Source organism: Notamacropus eugenii, chromosome 1 (genome assembly GCF_028372415.1).
Source record: "Notamacropus eugenii isolate mMacEug1 chromosome 1, mMacEug1.pri_v2, whole genome shotgun sequence".
In the NCBI taxonomy this organism is placed as follows: domain Eukaryota; kingdom Metazoa; phylum Chordata; class Mammalia; order Diprotodontia; family Macropodidae; genus Notamacropus; species Notamacropus eugenii.
Genome location: NC_092872.1, coordinates 471,642,665 through 471,659,209, shown reverse-complemented (window position 1 = coordinate 471,659,209; position 16,545 = coordinate 471,642,665). Strand labels below are relative to the sequence as shown.

The 16,545-nt window shown below is 40.6% G+C and overlaps 1 protein-coding gene across 2 annotated transcripts in view; it reads right to left on the bottom strand.

Moving 5' to 3' along the window:
- The window catches only part of SLC6A2 (solute carrier family 6 member 2), a 71,167-nt gene that overhangs the window by 47,882 nt on the left and 6,740 nt on the right, over positions 1 to 16,545 (bottom strand). The window contains exons 3-4 of one of the 2 annotated variants that reach the window (XM_072632248.1): positions 4,863 to 4,994; positions 497 to 734 (exon numbers count right to left, since the gene is read on the bottom strand). In XM_072632248.1, the coding sequence (XP_072488349.1) occupies positions 497 to 734; positions 4,863 to 4,994 (370 nt within the window). The remainder of the gene's footprint in view (positions 1 to 496; positions 735 to 4,862; positions 4,995 to 16,545) is intronic. The other variant, XM_072632249.1, reaches the window with a different exon arrangement.

Sequence of the window (16,545 nt, the reverse complement as noted above, 5' to 3'; positions counted from 1 at the left end):
ATCATACTCTAGTCCTCTGTACACTATGTGATGCTGCCTTCAAGATCAATTAGACTAACTTCCTCATTTATAGACCAGCAAAGACAGGTCCAGAGAGTGGCCTCACCTGAGGTCACTCTGGTGGCAAGTAGTAGAGCCAGGATATAAACCCAAGTTTCTAACTCAAAAACAAATGTTCTTTCTACTGCACTCCAAGGTAATATTAACCCATCTGTCTTCTAAGAGTGACAAATGCACAAATTATGATGCTGAGTAGGATATACTTTTATCTTGGACCCTTTTGTTTGTTTGTTTTTAATAGTCTCCTCCTACATCTGAGGAGGAGATCCAAGATACACTCAATTAAACCAAACCCAGTTTTGAACTGGTTTTGTTTCATTTCAGCCATCCTTAAGTTGGTCTGTAGCAGGAGCAAAAGGGCTTGGTTGACCTGTCACCACTAAACCTGCATGTCTGGGAAACACAGAAGGAGAACAGAGAATGGACCAAGACTTACTCATAGAATTCAGCTGCCGGCGTATGCTTGTACTTGGAGTATTTGGTTCCATTGCCTAACATGGATCCATTGAGTAGCTTGGAATCTGTGCAGTTTGGGCTGTTCCAGGGGTGGCCACAGTTGGTCCAGGGGAGATTAAGGGAGAATGAAGAGAACAGGTAGTAGAGAGACCACGCAATGATGACATTGTAGTAGAAGCCCACATAAAGTGCAATGAGGATCACCGCATAACCAACACCTGAAAAGAGGTTGTGAAACAATTAGAGGAGATGCCAAAGCCAAACTCAGAAGTCATCTCCTTTACACCATCTTCTCTGACTACCCGACCCATTCTTAATAGATCCCTATTTTGAGGTCCTTGGAGTCTGTACATAGTACTTGGTTATATACAGGGTCTCCCTGAAGTCTTAGTGCAGTTTCAAGTTTTAATAACTTAAAATTGTACTAAGATATTTGAGACACCCTATATATGTTTTTATTTTGCTGTCTAGTTTCCTCATGATTGTGTCTGTGAACCTTGTTGTCTTAATCAAACATTCAGACTTCACAGGGTCTTGCACAGAGTAGGCGTTTAATAAACACTTGTCAAATTTAACTGAATTCTCTATGACCCTTTCCATACCTCAAGCCTTCCAAGGCTAGTGCATTTCTCTCCAAAATTACATTCAATCTCTTCTATATAGACCTTGCCAAAGCAACTAGATGGCTTGGTGGAGAGAGCCCTGTACCTGGAGTCAGAAAGACCTAAGTCCAAATCTGACCTCAAACACTTACTAGCTGTGTGACCCTGGGCAAACACTCACTAGCTATGTGACCCTTATATGCCTTAATCTACTTGAGGAGGAAATAGCAACTAACTCCAATATCTTTGCCAAGAAAACCTCATAGAAGATCATGAAGAGTCAGACATGAATGAATGACTGAACAACCACAAATACACCATAGCCTTTTCTAGCTAGGTCTCAATTAATGTAAATAATAGATCCCATGAAATGGTCACATTATTTTTAATTCACATTGCACATTCCCATCAGGCTGGAACTAATCATCATGTTTTATAGAATTGTAACTTCAAATGATGTGAAATTGAATACTTGCGATCCTTCACAGTATTCATTATTTGCACCTCCATTAGAATATAAACTCCTTGAGGCCAGAGACTGGGTCTACTTTTTCTCTGTATCCCTGACACTTCGTATGTTACCTCACATATAGTTAAGTGCTTAGTAAATGGTGATTCATTGATGGTACTATTACAGGACTGGGTCCACAGGATCATAGGAGTAAGGGCCACAAGGAACCTTCATCTTTATAATAAAAAATAATATATAGGCACTTAGAGTTAGTTAGAGCTGGAGTGCGCTTTAGACACTATTGAGTTCAACTCCCTCACTTTAAAGATGATCAAACAGATATACAGAGAAATATGGTGACTTGTCTAGGGTCACACAGATGGTAAATACATGTCTGAAGTTGGTTTTGAACACAGGTCTGCCTGCATTCAACTTCAGTGCCCTATCCACTCTACCATACTGCCTCTCATTAATACCTCATGTGATAACTATAACAAAAACTAATATATTGAAGAAATACAACACAAAATATTAAGTGAACTCTGAGGGGGAAAAGGTTATCATTGCTCAGAATCAAGAAGGTTTCATTAAAGAGGAGCAGATTCATGAAAATTAGGGTTAAAATAATCCTTGGAGGTCATTTATTTCAGCTCCTTTATTTTACCAGATCCAGAGAATTGAAGTTACTTACTAGACATCACAAAGGTAGTAACTGGCAGAGTTTGGATTCAAACACAGGTCCTCTGACTCAAATTCTAGTACTCTTCTCACACTACCACCTACTCAAAAAATACTTGTTGATTAATTAAAAAGAATTAGTGAGGGAGAGAGTGGAGGCACAGTACAGAATCATCATGCCAGCCTCAATACTGAATCTCCCTTGTTTAAAATCTATGTTATCATTGATAATATGAAAAGCTAGTGCGAATGGAGCACTGAGACTTGGGTCTGAAAGATCTGAGTTCAAATCCAGCCTCAGAAACTTACTAGTTATGTGACCCTGGGCAAGTCACTTTACATCTGCTGCCTGTTTCTTAAACTATAAAATGGGGATAATAATAGCACCCATTTCTCAGGGATCTTGTGAAGATAAAATAATATTTTTAAAGCTCTTAACACAGCGTTTGGCACATAGTAAGCACTTAAAATCTTCTTTCCTTCCTTCCTCATCCTCTCATAGGCAATTAATTGTCAAGGCCTGTCAATTCTACCTCCATAGTATTTCTTTCCTCAGTACTCTCCTCATTGTCACCACCCCAGTACAAGGTTTCTGTATTATTTGTCATAAGAGAATTTCAATAACTTCCTTAAATTTTTTCCATTCTCACCCTCAATCCCCTCCTTAATTCATTCTTCACATAGACCCCGGGATAGAGATTGGGTCTATGATTTCATTTGTATAGGACAGAGGTGTGAGATTGATAGCCTTCCATAAAGCCCTAATCAAATTAAAATACAACTGGGAAATGTTTTAAAAAAATAAATAAGAATACAACACAACACAGATAGTATTAATTTGTGATTTTCTAAGTCAACATGCCTTCAGGGATCCCATGTTTCTGAGTTGAACATCTCTGCTGTAGAGAATTTCCAAACAAGGAAACTCCCTCTACCAATGAGTCAACATCTTTTGGGCAAGATATGATCTCAGAGAGACCTAGGGCACTAAGAGGTTAAATAACTTGTCCAGAGTCATGTAGTCACTTTGTGTCAGAGGCAGGTCTTGAACTCAGCTTTTTCTGGCTTCAAGGGCAGTTATCTTTGCACTACACCATGCTGCCTTTCATCATCCTTCACACTACTCCTAATATAATCTTGCTTATGCATAGATATAATCCTTTCATTCCACTGCTCAAAATATTGTGTCTGTTGTCTACTAGGTAAAGTTCAAACTCCTTTTCCTGGAAATTTGACACCAACATAGTTCCAGCTCCAACTCATACAGTTTTCCACTATATACTCTACAGTACCAAACAAAGTGAAACACTTTGCTCTTCCCCAAACTTGTTTGCCCCTTTCTTTCTCTATGACTTTGGATATCCTTTTTTTTTTCTTCTAGAATGTCTTTGCCTATTCTCTGCCTTCTCTGCCTATTAAGATGCCACCCACACCAGGAGAAGAACTGGGGTAGAAGTAAAAGAATACATAAGCATGTGTTTGACTTCTGGCTACTGCTTACTGGCAATGTGACCTTGGTAGGGTCACTTCCTTTCTATAAGTCTGAATTTCTTCATCAACTAGATGACTTCTAAGGTCTTCTAATATTTTTTGATAATATAAATGCTACCTCTTCTGTGCATTCCCTCCCAATTTTTTCTAATCAGTAATGACCTTTTCACTCTTAGACCTCATATAACATTTTGTTTTCTACATCTTGAATATATTTTTTTCTGTTATCATTCTTATGTATTCTAGTTTTCTCTACATATTCCATATCTACCACTAGATCATAATATTCATAAGAACAGGGATGCTGTTATTGTTGTTCAGTCATTTTCAGTCATATCTGATTCTTCATGATGCCATTTGGAGTTTTATTGGAAAATATACTGAAGTGTTTGCCATTTCCTTCTGCAGCTCAATTTACAGGTGAGGAAACTGAGGCAAACAGGGTTACACAACTTGCCCATACAGCTAGTAAGTGTCTGAGGCAGGATTTGAACTCAGGTTTTCGTAACTCCAAACCCATCGTTCTATCCATTGTACCACCCAACCACCCCAAGGGCAGGAAAAGGGTCTTATTGAAACTTTACAATCCCTTAGCCCTTCATATAACAATTTGAACCCTGTAGACACTTACAGTGTTCTTAAATGAGAATTTGTTGAATTTGACTTTCTGTGTAGTACCAGTGATCAGAGAAAAACCCAGTTTGCTAACCCAAGTATTGCCTTCCTGGAATTATTAATATAGACAGGAAAAAGCAGATACTGATGCTCCTTCCTCTGGAGACGCACCAAGTGCTATTAGCCACAGAGAGAAGCCAAGTATTTCTTCCAGAATTCATCACATCAATTCAAGTTACCAGCCTCAGGTGTCTTTGAATGCCTGCTATGCCTGACCCTCATCAGTTCCCTATTTATGCATGTAAGTCAAGCTCTTAAAGTATTGCTGTACTAGACCTGGAGGTGGACATCATCAACAGCCACGTTCCAGGTCCAGATACCTTTTTGTCCAAGATGCCTTTCCTCCAGATTTCCCTGCTTTCCCTTGTCTTTCCATTCTCCTGTTTTCATTGCTCTGTGAGAAGGAGCTTTTGACTGCCCTTTTCCTTTTCTTCTCAAAGACCTCTTACCCTTGAAAAATGGACAGATTTTCCACACAGTAGCAGCCCCTTCCCGGTTGTACTGGCCCAAAGCCAATTCCATGTAGAATAAAGGCATCCCAGCGATGATGAGAAACAGGGTATATGGGATCAAGAAAGCCCCTGTAGGACATATAAAGGGAGAAAATTTACTACGTGAGATTTAGGCTCATTTCCACCCTGAATATCGATCATCTTCCCTATCTGACTGCCAGAGATTTCCCTAGTCACAATAAAAGATTTCAAGATTTGATAAATAATTAAGACAAGGCCTCCACCAAGGAGAGAAAATGAGCTCTGACACTTACTATCTGTGTGACCTTGGACAAGTCACTTTTTTGGGTCTCAGTTCCTGTAATGGTAATTTGAATGGGAAGATCTTTCCCATCCATTAATAAGCTCATGTGACCTGCCTGGGTCACATGGAATTCTGAGTCACATGGAACCTATGGTGGGAGGAGTATGCTGAACAGGTGGAGCAGGAAGGGATGGAGCAGGAAGTGCGTCAGAGTGGTCAGAGAGGGGAAAACCAGAGCAGGCAGCAACTAGCATGAGTGGGAGACCTTGTTTTGTGATTTTGTTTAAGGGAGCTGGTTTGTGGGAAGCCTAAGAGAGGGAATGGTAGTGCTCCCTGTACTGTTATTATGCATAGATTTCTTTGTTGCTATGATAGATTCAACTTTCTGGTGTTTGAATAAATAAATGTTTTGGTTCTGTCTTCCATACAGACAGTTTGTTATCTTTTGTGATTCAGAACTGTGCTGGCATATTCATAGCCGTTGTAAGTAATGTGAATATGTCATATTGGTGCCACAATTCCTCATCTGGAAAATAAGGGAATTGGACCAGAGAGCTCCAAAGACAAAGTTCCTTCAGGTCTAAATATGTGATGCATTAGACCATCTGTGAACGTAGAATATCATCCCTAAGGATGATGGCCATGTTTTGCCAATATTGGAGTTCTCATAGAAAGTCATAGAGCACAATATTCTATTTGTGTGGGGGTGGGGTGGTAAGGATAGTGAGCCCACCATGGCAAATATAACCTATGTCTTGTATTTCAAGAGACCTTTCTATCCCCAGTGTCAGATGCTTCTAGAAGGTAATGAGATCAAGAGAAGGACCTATGAGAGTAGAGAATGACTGTGGCCTGAACCACTGAACACCATAGATGCCCATTATTCTGTCTTCCTAAAGACTAGCCTGTCTGACTCTAGAAAGGCTATTCTGCCCTCCTACCAATTCTCACCTAGTTCATTCAAGGGAGAAGGGACCATTCTTCTTTTGCCCAAATGGAGACATGATTTGTGCCCCTCACCAGGGCCCTCTCACAGAATGAGGGGCAGGTGTTTCCATCAGATCTGCTATGGCTCTGAATAAGGCTGCAATATATTAGAATTAATCCACTATCTCTCACGTAGGACAGTGCCAAGTGAGATGGTGAGGCTCAAGCAGTACCCTAAAAGAGTTTGGGATTCTCAGAACAGAGATGAGATCTACCTCTACAGTTTTCCTTGAAAATCAGAACTTAAGCTCACACCATCAACAAGACTAGTATCTTGTCTGTCTTAAGAACAGACTGGAAAGAATGAGTAGCAGGAAGGTGAAATGAGAAAAAAATTTTTTTTGATTTGCTAAATACCTAATTACAGGACAAATGGCGACAAAAAGATGATGCTACTGATTCACCTTCAGTCAAGCTTGTATTTGGAGTGGAATTTTCTTTTATAACCCTAGATTGGGGATAGGCTGCCCTGGGTCATCTATATACACACTCTCTAGTTCCAGCTTTTGTGTCACAGTCAGTGCATTGATTCTGAGTCAGTCCACAGCCTCAGAAGAGAGTGAAGTTAATTAATCCATGAAGCCAAGACTTGGACTTGGTTTCAATGGCACAGGAGTAGTACTTACAGGCTAGCCTGACACAAGCTGCTAAAAGGAAAGAAGGATTTGAGATTCCCTCAATTGAAGCTTTTGACAGACCCAAAGGGAAGACCAGAGATGAGCAGCAAGCATGTGCTAACAGTAAATATGACAGTGATCTGATATAAATTGATGAATGGCTCTCTTAAATGCCAATCCTGCCCAGGCCACTAGCAAATGACCAAAACAAAAGGTTTCACTCATCTTTCTCCCTCAGTAGGCAACTATGAGCCTAGTTTTCATATTTAGTTCCAAAATTCAAGGTAGATCTTAACAGAATCAAGAATTGACTAAGACATAGAAATACAAACTCCTTGAATATTGCTATTAAAAAGAGCCTTAACAATCCACCTTTTTACAAATAAGGAAACTGAATCCTGGAAAGTATAAGTACCTTGTCCAAGGTCACAGAACAATATAATATAAAAGACAGACTTAATCCCAGATCACTTGACTTCCATGCCTGTGTTTTTATTTTTTTTTCCATTTTTGGATATATTTTACTTCAGGAACCAAAGATTTTCAACACCACGCCCATGGAGAAAACCCGAGCCAGACAATATTTACTAAACAAAGGACTAAAAATCCATCACACATTTAAAGCTAGAAAGGACTTTAGAGGTCATTAAAATCCAACTCCCTCATTTTACAGATAAGGCACCTGAAGAGCAAAGAGAGATTAAATGATTTTTCCAAGGTCACACAAGATTTGAGTCTAGGGCTTCTGCCTCCAGATCCAGGACTCTCTCAAAAACCTTGCATCTTCCTCAGGTTGTATGACCTGGAGTAAAACTTCTCCCCCCACCCTTGACTTACCCTGATGCTCTCCAATTCTGAGAGATCCCATCTGCCTTCCATTTAGTCTTAACAAGAAACAGGGATCCCACTGCTCTAACCTCAAACCTGCTACCCTTTCTTAGGGAGGGTTAGGGTTAGAGGTAGAGGCAGAGTCAGAGGGCTTGGTTAGTGTTAGCTTCAGGAACCAAGTTGGTCTGGTATAAAAAGAGCTTAGAGGCAGGCAACTCAGGTTCAAAATTTGAGTCTATCATGTATTAATAGTGTGACCTATTACTCCACAGATCAGTACCATGCTCTTAGTCTCTCAGGCTCACAACCTGGGAGTCATCCTGGATTCCTCACTATCTTTCATCCCCATATCTAATTTGTTGATAAAGCTTCTTGATTTCACCTCTGCAATATCTTCCTAATATGTCCCCTTCTCTCCTATGACATGACCACCACTCTAATGCAGCCCTTATCACCTCACAACTGGACTTTTGCAATAGCCTGGTGGTGAATCTGCCTGCCTCAAGCCTCTCCCCACTCCAATTCATCCTCTATTCAGTCACTAAAGTAATTTTCTTAAAGCAAAGATCTAACCATCCCTACCCCCTATTCATCACCTCCAGAATCAAATACAAAATGCTCTGTTTAGCATTCAAAGACATTTGTAACCTAGCCCCCTCCTACTTTTCCAGGCTTCTTACACACACTTTCCCCCCTACACACACTCTTTGATCCAGTGACATTTGCCTCCTAGATGTTCCATAAAGAAGACTTTCCATTGCTTGACTCTGAAATTTTTCTCTGGCTGTCCTTTATGCCTAGAGCATTCTCTGTCCTCTGCTCAGACTATTGACCTCCCTGACATCTTTTAAGTCCAACCTAAAACCCCATCTTCTATAGGAAGCCTTCTCCAACTCTTCTTAATTCCAATGCCTTCCCTCTTTTGATTATTTCCTTTTTATCCTGTATGTAGCTTACTTTGTATATATTTGTTTGCATATTGTGTCTCCCATTAGATTGTAAGCTTCTTGAGGACAGGGGCTATCTTTTGTCTCTTTTTGTATAGCCGTCACTTAGTGATAAGCACTTCGTGCCTAGTACATAGTAGGCATCTAGTGTTTATTGATTGACTGACATGGAAGCAAGTCACTTTATCTTTCCGAACTCTGGTTTCTCCATCTGAAAAATGACAGTTTCATGACCTATTTCAAAGTGTATGATAAGAAAAGTGCTTTGTACTAGAAAAATGCCAGTTATTTTTTGTTCCCATTATATGACTCTGACACCCAGCACTGAGGGAGTTAGCCTAGAACTAGAATGTTTCTTTACCACTCACAGAATCATAGATTTAGAGCTGGTGCAGAACATAAATCCAAACTTCATTTTAGAGACAAGGAAACAGAGACCAGGTGATATTGTTTTGCCCAGAGAAACACAGTCAGTAAGTGCCGAAGGAAGGATATGAGCTCAAGCCTCCCATGCCCTGCCTGACTCAATCCACTACTCCACCCTCTTTTAAAGTATTGACATGTCAGAATTAGAAGGGACCATCTGATTGGACCAAATTCTTTATTTGATAGAGTAGGAAACTGATCACTTCTCAGACTGAGATGATTGATTATTGACAAGACCTCCTAATTTGCCTCCCTGCTCACATTTTCCCCTACTCTAGTCTGTCTTCCACTAAGCTGAGAAGATGATTTTCCTGAAACAGAGATCTGACTCTGTTATTCCTCTACTCAAGAAATTCTAATAATTCTCTCTGGAAGCAAATATAAACTCCTCTCTTTGGCATTGAAAATTCTTCACAGCTATATGAATGTAATGGAATATTCCTGTGCTGTAGGAAATTATGTGTGTGACGAATATAGAAAATCATGGAACAATCTACATGAACTGATGCAGAGTGAAGTAAAGAGAGCCAAGAAGACAATACATACTGTCATTGCAACAACAAAAATGGAAAGAACAACCACGCACTAAAAATTCAAAAGTGAATGTCACAAAACTACAGAGATTAAGAATGACTCAAATGAAGAGATATAAGAAGATACTCCCACCCACCCCTTCATGGAGTTGGGAGGTCTACAGATTGTACATGGGTTTGTTTGCATTTTTTTACAGAATGTGTCAAAGTATTGATCCATTGTGCTCATTCCCTCCTTTCTCTCCTCCCGTGTGTGTGTATGTGTGTGTGTGTGTGTGTGTGTGTATGTATATGTCACATGGGAACATGGGATGGTTCTCTGGGAAGGCATGGAGGAGGAAATATCCTGGGGATAACTATGGTGATATAAGAAACAGAAAATATTCACTTAAATTTACTTAAAGACATTTTTCACAACCTGACTCCTTTCCTACCTTTCCAGGCTCATTTCACATTATGTCCCTTCATAATTCTTTGATCCAATGATACTGACCTTCTTGCTGTCCCTCACACATGCTTTCCCATCTGCCTTTTGGTTTGTTGTCTTCAAGACTCAGTTCTAGCACTGTTTTCTATACGAAATCTTTCTTGACCTCCCTCATTTTGTTGATATTTTGGGTCCTCTCCTGAAAAATCAATTTTGGCATATACCTCTCTAGGCATCTGACAGAATATAAGCTCCTTTATGGCAGAACTCCTTTACTTTTGTCTTCATATCCCTGGCTCCCAGATTTGATTGAAAGGATCTCAGAATCAGGAAGACTTGTGCCACATACTGGCTGTGTGACCCTGGGCAATTGACGTAACTTCTCAGTGCTTCAGTCAGTTCTCTTTGACTCTGAGTGGAAGAGAGGGGACTCATCCACATTAGTAGAGGGCACTACCTCAGTCTGAGGTCCTTATGCCCATGAACAAAAAGCCCAGCACTAATAAATACTTGTGGACTGATTGGAACCCATCAGAGGGAAGGGATTCACCTCAGTTCACACAACTAATAAATGGCAGATCTTCCTACTTCAAGGCTGCAACTCTTTTCCAGTCAAGCGGTCAACCTGCTGCAGCCTCTCATGAGAGAACCACACAACCTGAAAGAGGATGAAAAAGGAGCAAAAGCTGCCACCTGGATTCAGACACCTCAGGGGCACGAGAATGAAGATGTTAGGGGCTCAGCAATGAAGCTCTCAGTATTCCATCAGTAATGCAAAGAGAGAAGATGAAGTAAGTTCAAAGATGAAGAAAAGCTACAGGGAAGCCCTCGACCTTGCTTTAGCCTATGGTTTCAATCTTCTGCCCCCACAAAATCTTACAACGCCATTTCATTGCACAAAGTGCTGCATTGACAGGTTAGAAGCTCATATGAGATAAGCAATGTAATGGGGCTTTGAAAACTGCAAAGTTCTGTACAAGTGTAAGGGTTATTTTTATTTACTTACAATTAAAGTTGTTCAAAAATGGAACACACAGCCTCTTAAAACAATGAATTACCCATGCCTGGGAGCAATCATTGAATCATAGAATCTGGTCTTAACCAAGAATTCTTCCTGTCACACACTTGACAGGTGGTCTGAAGGAGTCGAACCTCCTCCTGTCCCCTGACAGGCCCCTTCTACTTCTGGACTATTAGGACATTTTCTCAGATGTGAAGCCTAAATTTACCCCTTTGCAATTTCTACTCATTGATCTCAATTTTGCCACCTGTGGCCAAACAGAACAAATCTAATTAATATCTCTTCTACATGACAGCCTTTCAAGTACTTGATGACAGGTATCAGGTAGCCCATCCCCATGTTCTTTTCTTCAAGCTAAAGATTCTCATTTTTTCATCTAATACTCATATGGTATAAACAGCAGGCCCCTTACCATCCTCTGGACACTATAGCTTATTGAAATCCTTTCTAAAATGTGGTGCCCAGAACTGAACATGTGGCACTTAGCACAGTGCCTGGCATATAGAGGGCACTTAATAAATGTTTATCAATTGATTTATTGATCAGGGCAGAGTACTCAAATTGAAGCTGGATATCCACCATCAAGGGTCATAGAATCTAGAAGGGACCTTAGAGATCATTTCCTCAAGAGATTCTTTACTTTTTTGTTAATACAAATTTTGTATTGTCAATGCCTGTGGCAGATTAGTAAAGCCTGGGCTTTACTTCTTCTGAGAGTAATATTTTTAAATGGGTAAAATAAAATAAACAGGATTACAAAGAAAACCAATTATACTGAAATATGATTATCAAAATGCTTTTTTTTTAAAAGAGGTCATGAAACGCAAGTTATAAACCCCTAATCTAGTCCAAACCCTCCCCTCAGTTTAGAGATGAAAGCAATGAAGCCCTGAAAGACTACCAGCTCTGGCTATGTCTTGGTTAAGAGATTAACTTAGGTGATCTCTGAGATGCCATGAGTATATGAAAGCTCCCTTTCCTGAATCCTAAAAACTAGTGGAAGGTTCATAAATGACTGAATAATGGTTATAAGACAAACAGCAGAAGGAAGAGAAAAAAAATCTGCCTGAATAAAACACAGATTGGATGACTGGCACTAAAAAACCATAACTGACAGCAGCCACTCAACTAAAAACCAGTGAAATGGGGTTGTCGACCTTAAAATATTTCAACAGCATCCTTTGCTATCTTGTGAATCAAGGAAAATTCAAGTAACACGTTCAAAGCAATGAGCTATTTGGACAAAATCTCAAAGTGTGAGGGTGCCCATAGGAAGGAGGCAGGAAATGTGGTAGAGGAAGGTTGAACTGAAATAAGAAAATCCACTAATAGAAGTTGTTTTACAGAAAGACACTAGAGAAACAATAAAATTCAGGGATCCAGGCAAGTCTGAAAAAAGGGGATGACAGACCTGAGAAGACAAGCAGAAAGGTACCATAAAGTTGTACCCTCCCAGGTTGTTTTCTCTGATCTTCCCAGAGCTTGAGCCACTCACCTTGGGCAACTCAATTCACCTCTCCAAGCTTAAGTTTTCTGATGTAAAATAGAAGGTTGATTCTAATGTCCCTTCCCACTTTAGATCTTCAAGTCCTGTGGTCCTAAGTCTCCACCATATCCAGGTATTTTGATCAACTACTCTGTCCCTGCAGCCACCATAGGGTGCTTGGAACAGTCCCTAGATCCTTTCATTAGGTATATAGAAGGCACTAGATCCTTCACTATATTTGTCTTTCCCAGCCCTTACCACCCACCAGCAATGTGCCAGAAAGCAAATCAACTCAGAGGGAAGAGACTTCCATACAAAGACTAGAAAACAATGAGATTACCCTGGAATGTAGAGCAAGTATGAAAGAAGAAAAGGAAGAGGTCCAACCCACCAAAGCAAAGAGGCTACAGAAGGAAATTGAGACAATGCCCTACTTACTATCTGGTACAAGTTAGATGGGATCCCTTCTAAAAAGGTATAGACTGATGAGCTCAAGTACCACTTACTGGATGCATGTACTGGGTATGGAAGACATTCACAAACAGACCTATCCATAGAGACATAAGCACATATGCAATCCTATGCACCATAAATTTCAAGTTAAAAGGCACCTCAGAGGCCATCTAGTCAAAAAGAGGGGGGTGGTACACCTCATTATATAGAGGTGGACACTTAAAACAGACAGTCTCAGTTACTTGTCCAAAGTCATAATATTAATAGTGGCAGAACCATTATTTGAACCCAGGACCTTTGGTTCTAAGCATGCCTAAAAAGACTTAGAAGAACTGTAACACCTAGTCTGCTTCAAAATATATTGACTAGGGTCCCACTTCCATAAAATATTTACCCCACTCTTTAACCATTGTCTGAGACCACACTGAAATTTATTCCTTTGAGTAAGCAGACCACTAGTATCTAAATCCCCTCTTAAAATGCAAATACTCCTTAGTAAACTGATTTCATCTTATGGACGTCAATTTCCTCAGTTATAAAATGAGGGTCCTGGATGAGGTCATATGTAAGGTTCTCTGATGATCAATATGAATTCATTTATCAGTGACTTCCCTCTAAGAAATCTAAGAGGTGAAGATGAGGATGGGGGTGAGGGTGGGGCAGAGAGAGAAGGAATTGGAGATAGTAACAACTTGGGAGTAAAAGGAAGGAAACTCCTTCCTGGATTCCCAATAACATTGCTGGCAATGCAGAACCTTCTTAAGGTAGAACCAATCACCAAGTGACATGCTTGTAAAGTCCTTGGGAGTTAAAGACGACAAGGGACAAAACATTAGCCAAATAACCTAACTCTCCTGAGGTACTCCAGAGACATGTCCCAGTTGCAAATGAAATTTCTCAGATCTACAGATACAATCAAAAAGCCTCAGGAGACCTTGGTTCAAATCCAGTCTGCCATAAACCCCAAATATGTACTTAGGTAAGTTACAGTTTCTCTTTGGGTCTTAATTTTCCCCTCTGTAAAATGAGGATTAGTGTGTTCAGTGATCTCTAAAGTTTCTTTCAACTCTGCTATTCTAGACCCTTAGCAAAGGGAGATAATACTTTGTAAGAGAGACCCTCCCCCAAAAGCAGGAAAGTAGACACCCCCAAGAATCACCTCCAACAGGTTACAAAATCTCAGGCCACAGGACAGCTTCCCAGGTCTCCCTTTCTCCAAGACAGATTTGCCTGTCTGGTCATTCTATATGTTGCATTTTATTTTCTTAAATGTCCTCCCAAGGTAAAATAAGAGCCCTTTTTTGTGCTGGGAGGGAACCCCAGAGTAACTGGATCATGACCATGTTTATTCAACACATTCCTCCAAAGTGGTGTGTGAACCTGCCCACTGAAACAATGAGCCACCTGGCTGGATAACATACGACCAGATGGCTGCTATCAGCCCTGATGTGGGGTAGTGGGCACAATTACTCCTGTTTCTTGAGATTAAAAGACCTGGCACATCTCATCTTGAAAATCTCCTCTTTTTGCAGTCAGGTCTGGAACATGGAGTTGGAATGAGCTCAATTACCACACCTTGATAGTCATACCAGCCAGTCCATTACATCTGGCTTCAGAGAAAAGAGGGCTAGAGTATCTAAGAACTGGGTTTAAATCTTGCCTCTGTCATTAATTACCAGTGTGGCTTTGCGAAATTCATTTACATGCTCTGGGCTTCAGTTTCTCATCTGCAAAATAACAGAGATGGGCTCAACAGTCTCTTCTAGCTCGCATTCTAGCTTTAAAGCTACGATCCTCTAAAGCTACCAAGATCTGTAGCTTTACAGCTTTTCAGCCAGCCTGGGAGAAGGAAAGAGTCTCCCACTAAGCCAGGGGTGGGGAAACTGTGACCTTCTAGATCCTTGGGTGTGGCCTTTTAACAGAGTTCTAGTTTTACAGAACAAATCCTTTTATTAAGGGGATTGTTTTGTGAAGTTTGGATTCAGTCAAGGAGCCCCACTTGAGGATCTAGAGGGCTACATTTGGCCTCAGGGCTGCAGCTTCCCCACCCCCTTCACTAGGACCCAGGATTCCCTGAATTTCCATGATACTTTATAATTGCCAGCACACTTCCACATTATAGATTGTGATACAGTCAAGGATAGATGACTACAGATCCAAAAGCTGGGGTCCATAGTGTTTGCCCAAGATGACAACATTACAGGACTTGGTACTTTTGGTTCTTAGTCCAGAGCTTCATCTCCTCAGCTACTGCCTGATCCCTTTTTCCTTCCTCTACTTCTTTTATTCCTTATATAGCACTATAAACTTCAAGTGGGAAGGGACCATAGAGGTCATCTAGTAGAGCCCTTTCATTTTAAAGATGAAGAAAATGATGCCCTGAGGCTTGTTCATAGTCTCACAGGTAGCAATAAGAGGTGGAGACAGATTTGAATTCAGATCTCTTAACTCTCAATCCAATCATCTCTCCACTGTGCCATATTGCCTCCACTTTAAATGATCTTAGGTTTTCATTCTGCTTCCTACTAAGATGGTAACTATCCTGCTCATTCATTCCTTCCACCTGCTATATACTAGGTACTGCACCTGTTCACAACACCATACTTACTATACCCTCTGCAAGATCAAACATAGAGCTCTCTTTTCAAGATGTCCTCTAGACATGAAAGCAGGTTCATAAAAATCCTCCTAGCCTAGGAAGAGTGATCCCATCTAGACAGAAGGACATAGGGACCCAGTAATGCTTCCTCTCCCTGGTAGACCAGTGCCTCCCAGGCAGTGAAAGTTCCTGGTGTTGACAAAGTTTAACTAATGAGGAGGGAGGGCTGTCCTATTAGGAGCAAACATACTTTTATTACCTTCCAACCTTGTCTGGGTGAGTTTTCTTTGAAAGAGCTTGGAACACAGCTCCACAGAAAAGCTACATACTCAATAAAAGTTCCCTTTAAACCTACATGAACACTATGCCCTTTGGGAAGGTGTTTAGGCAGGTAAGTGCTCAATAATTCATTCAGAAAATATTTAGCTAGGAGCTTCAGCTATTAGTACCTTGTCATTTCAAAATATCCTGCAGTCAATGCCAGAAAGAACAACTGGACTTGGAGAGGTTGCCATGTTACTATTGGCATAGAGTATTGTAGAGGGAGCCCTTAGGCATGCGTTGAGGCAGGTTTACATATAAGGTAACAGTACCTTCCAGTGCTGCCTAGAAAACTGTCTAGACTCAGACTGGTAGAGTCTGAAAGGACAGCGCAAATCTTCTAGCACAGCTCTCTTCATTTTATAGATAAGGAACCCCCTCATCCCCTCCCTGTGAAAGAGAAAGGTCCTTACCCATGATCAACCAAATAAAATGAGGGACTAGGACTAGAATCCACATCTGCAGACCTCCAGTCCAGAGTTTTTGGTTTTTTTGGTTATGCTATTCTATCTGTAGGCCATCTTTTTAGAAGGGTCTGACATAGAAATTCATTTGGATAAACTCTTGAATCATTAGTTGGTATTCAAGATGACCTGAGTCATAACTAGGGCAAGGGACAAGACCTTAACCCCAAGCATATTCCCACAGTGCTCTAGAGATGTTGTCCCTAAACCATGCAAGCCTCAAAGAGTCATGGAAGGACAAGGGAAAAACTGGCCTAAGAGAGGGCA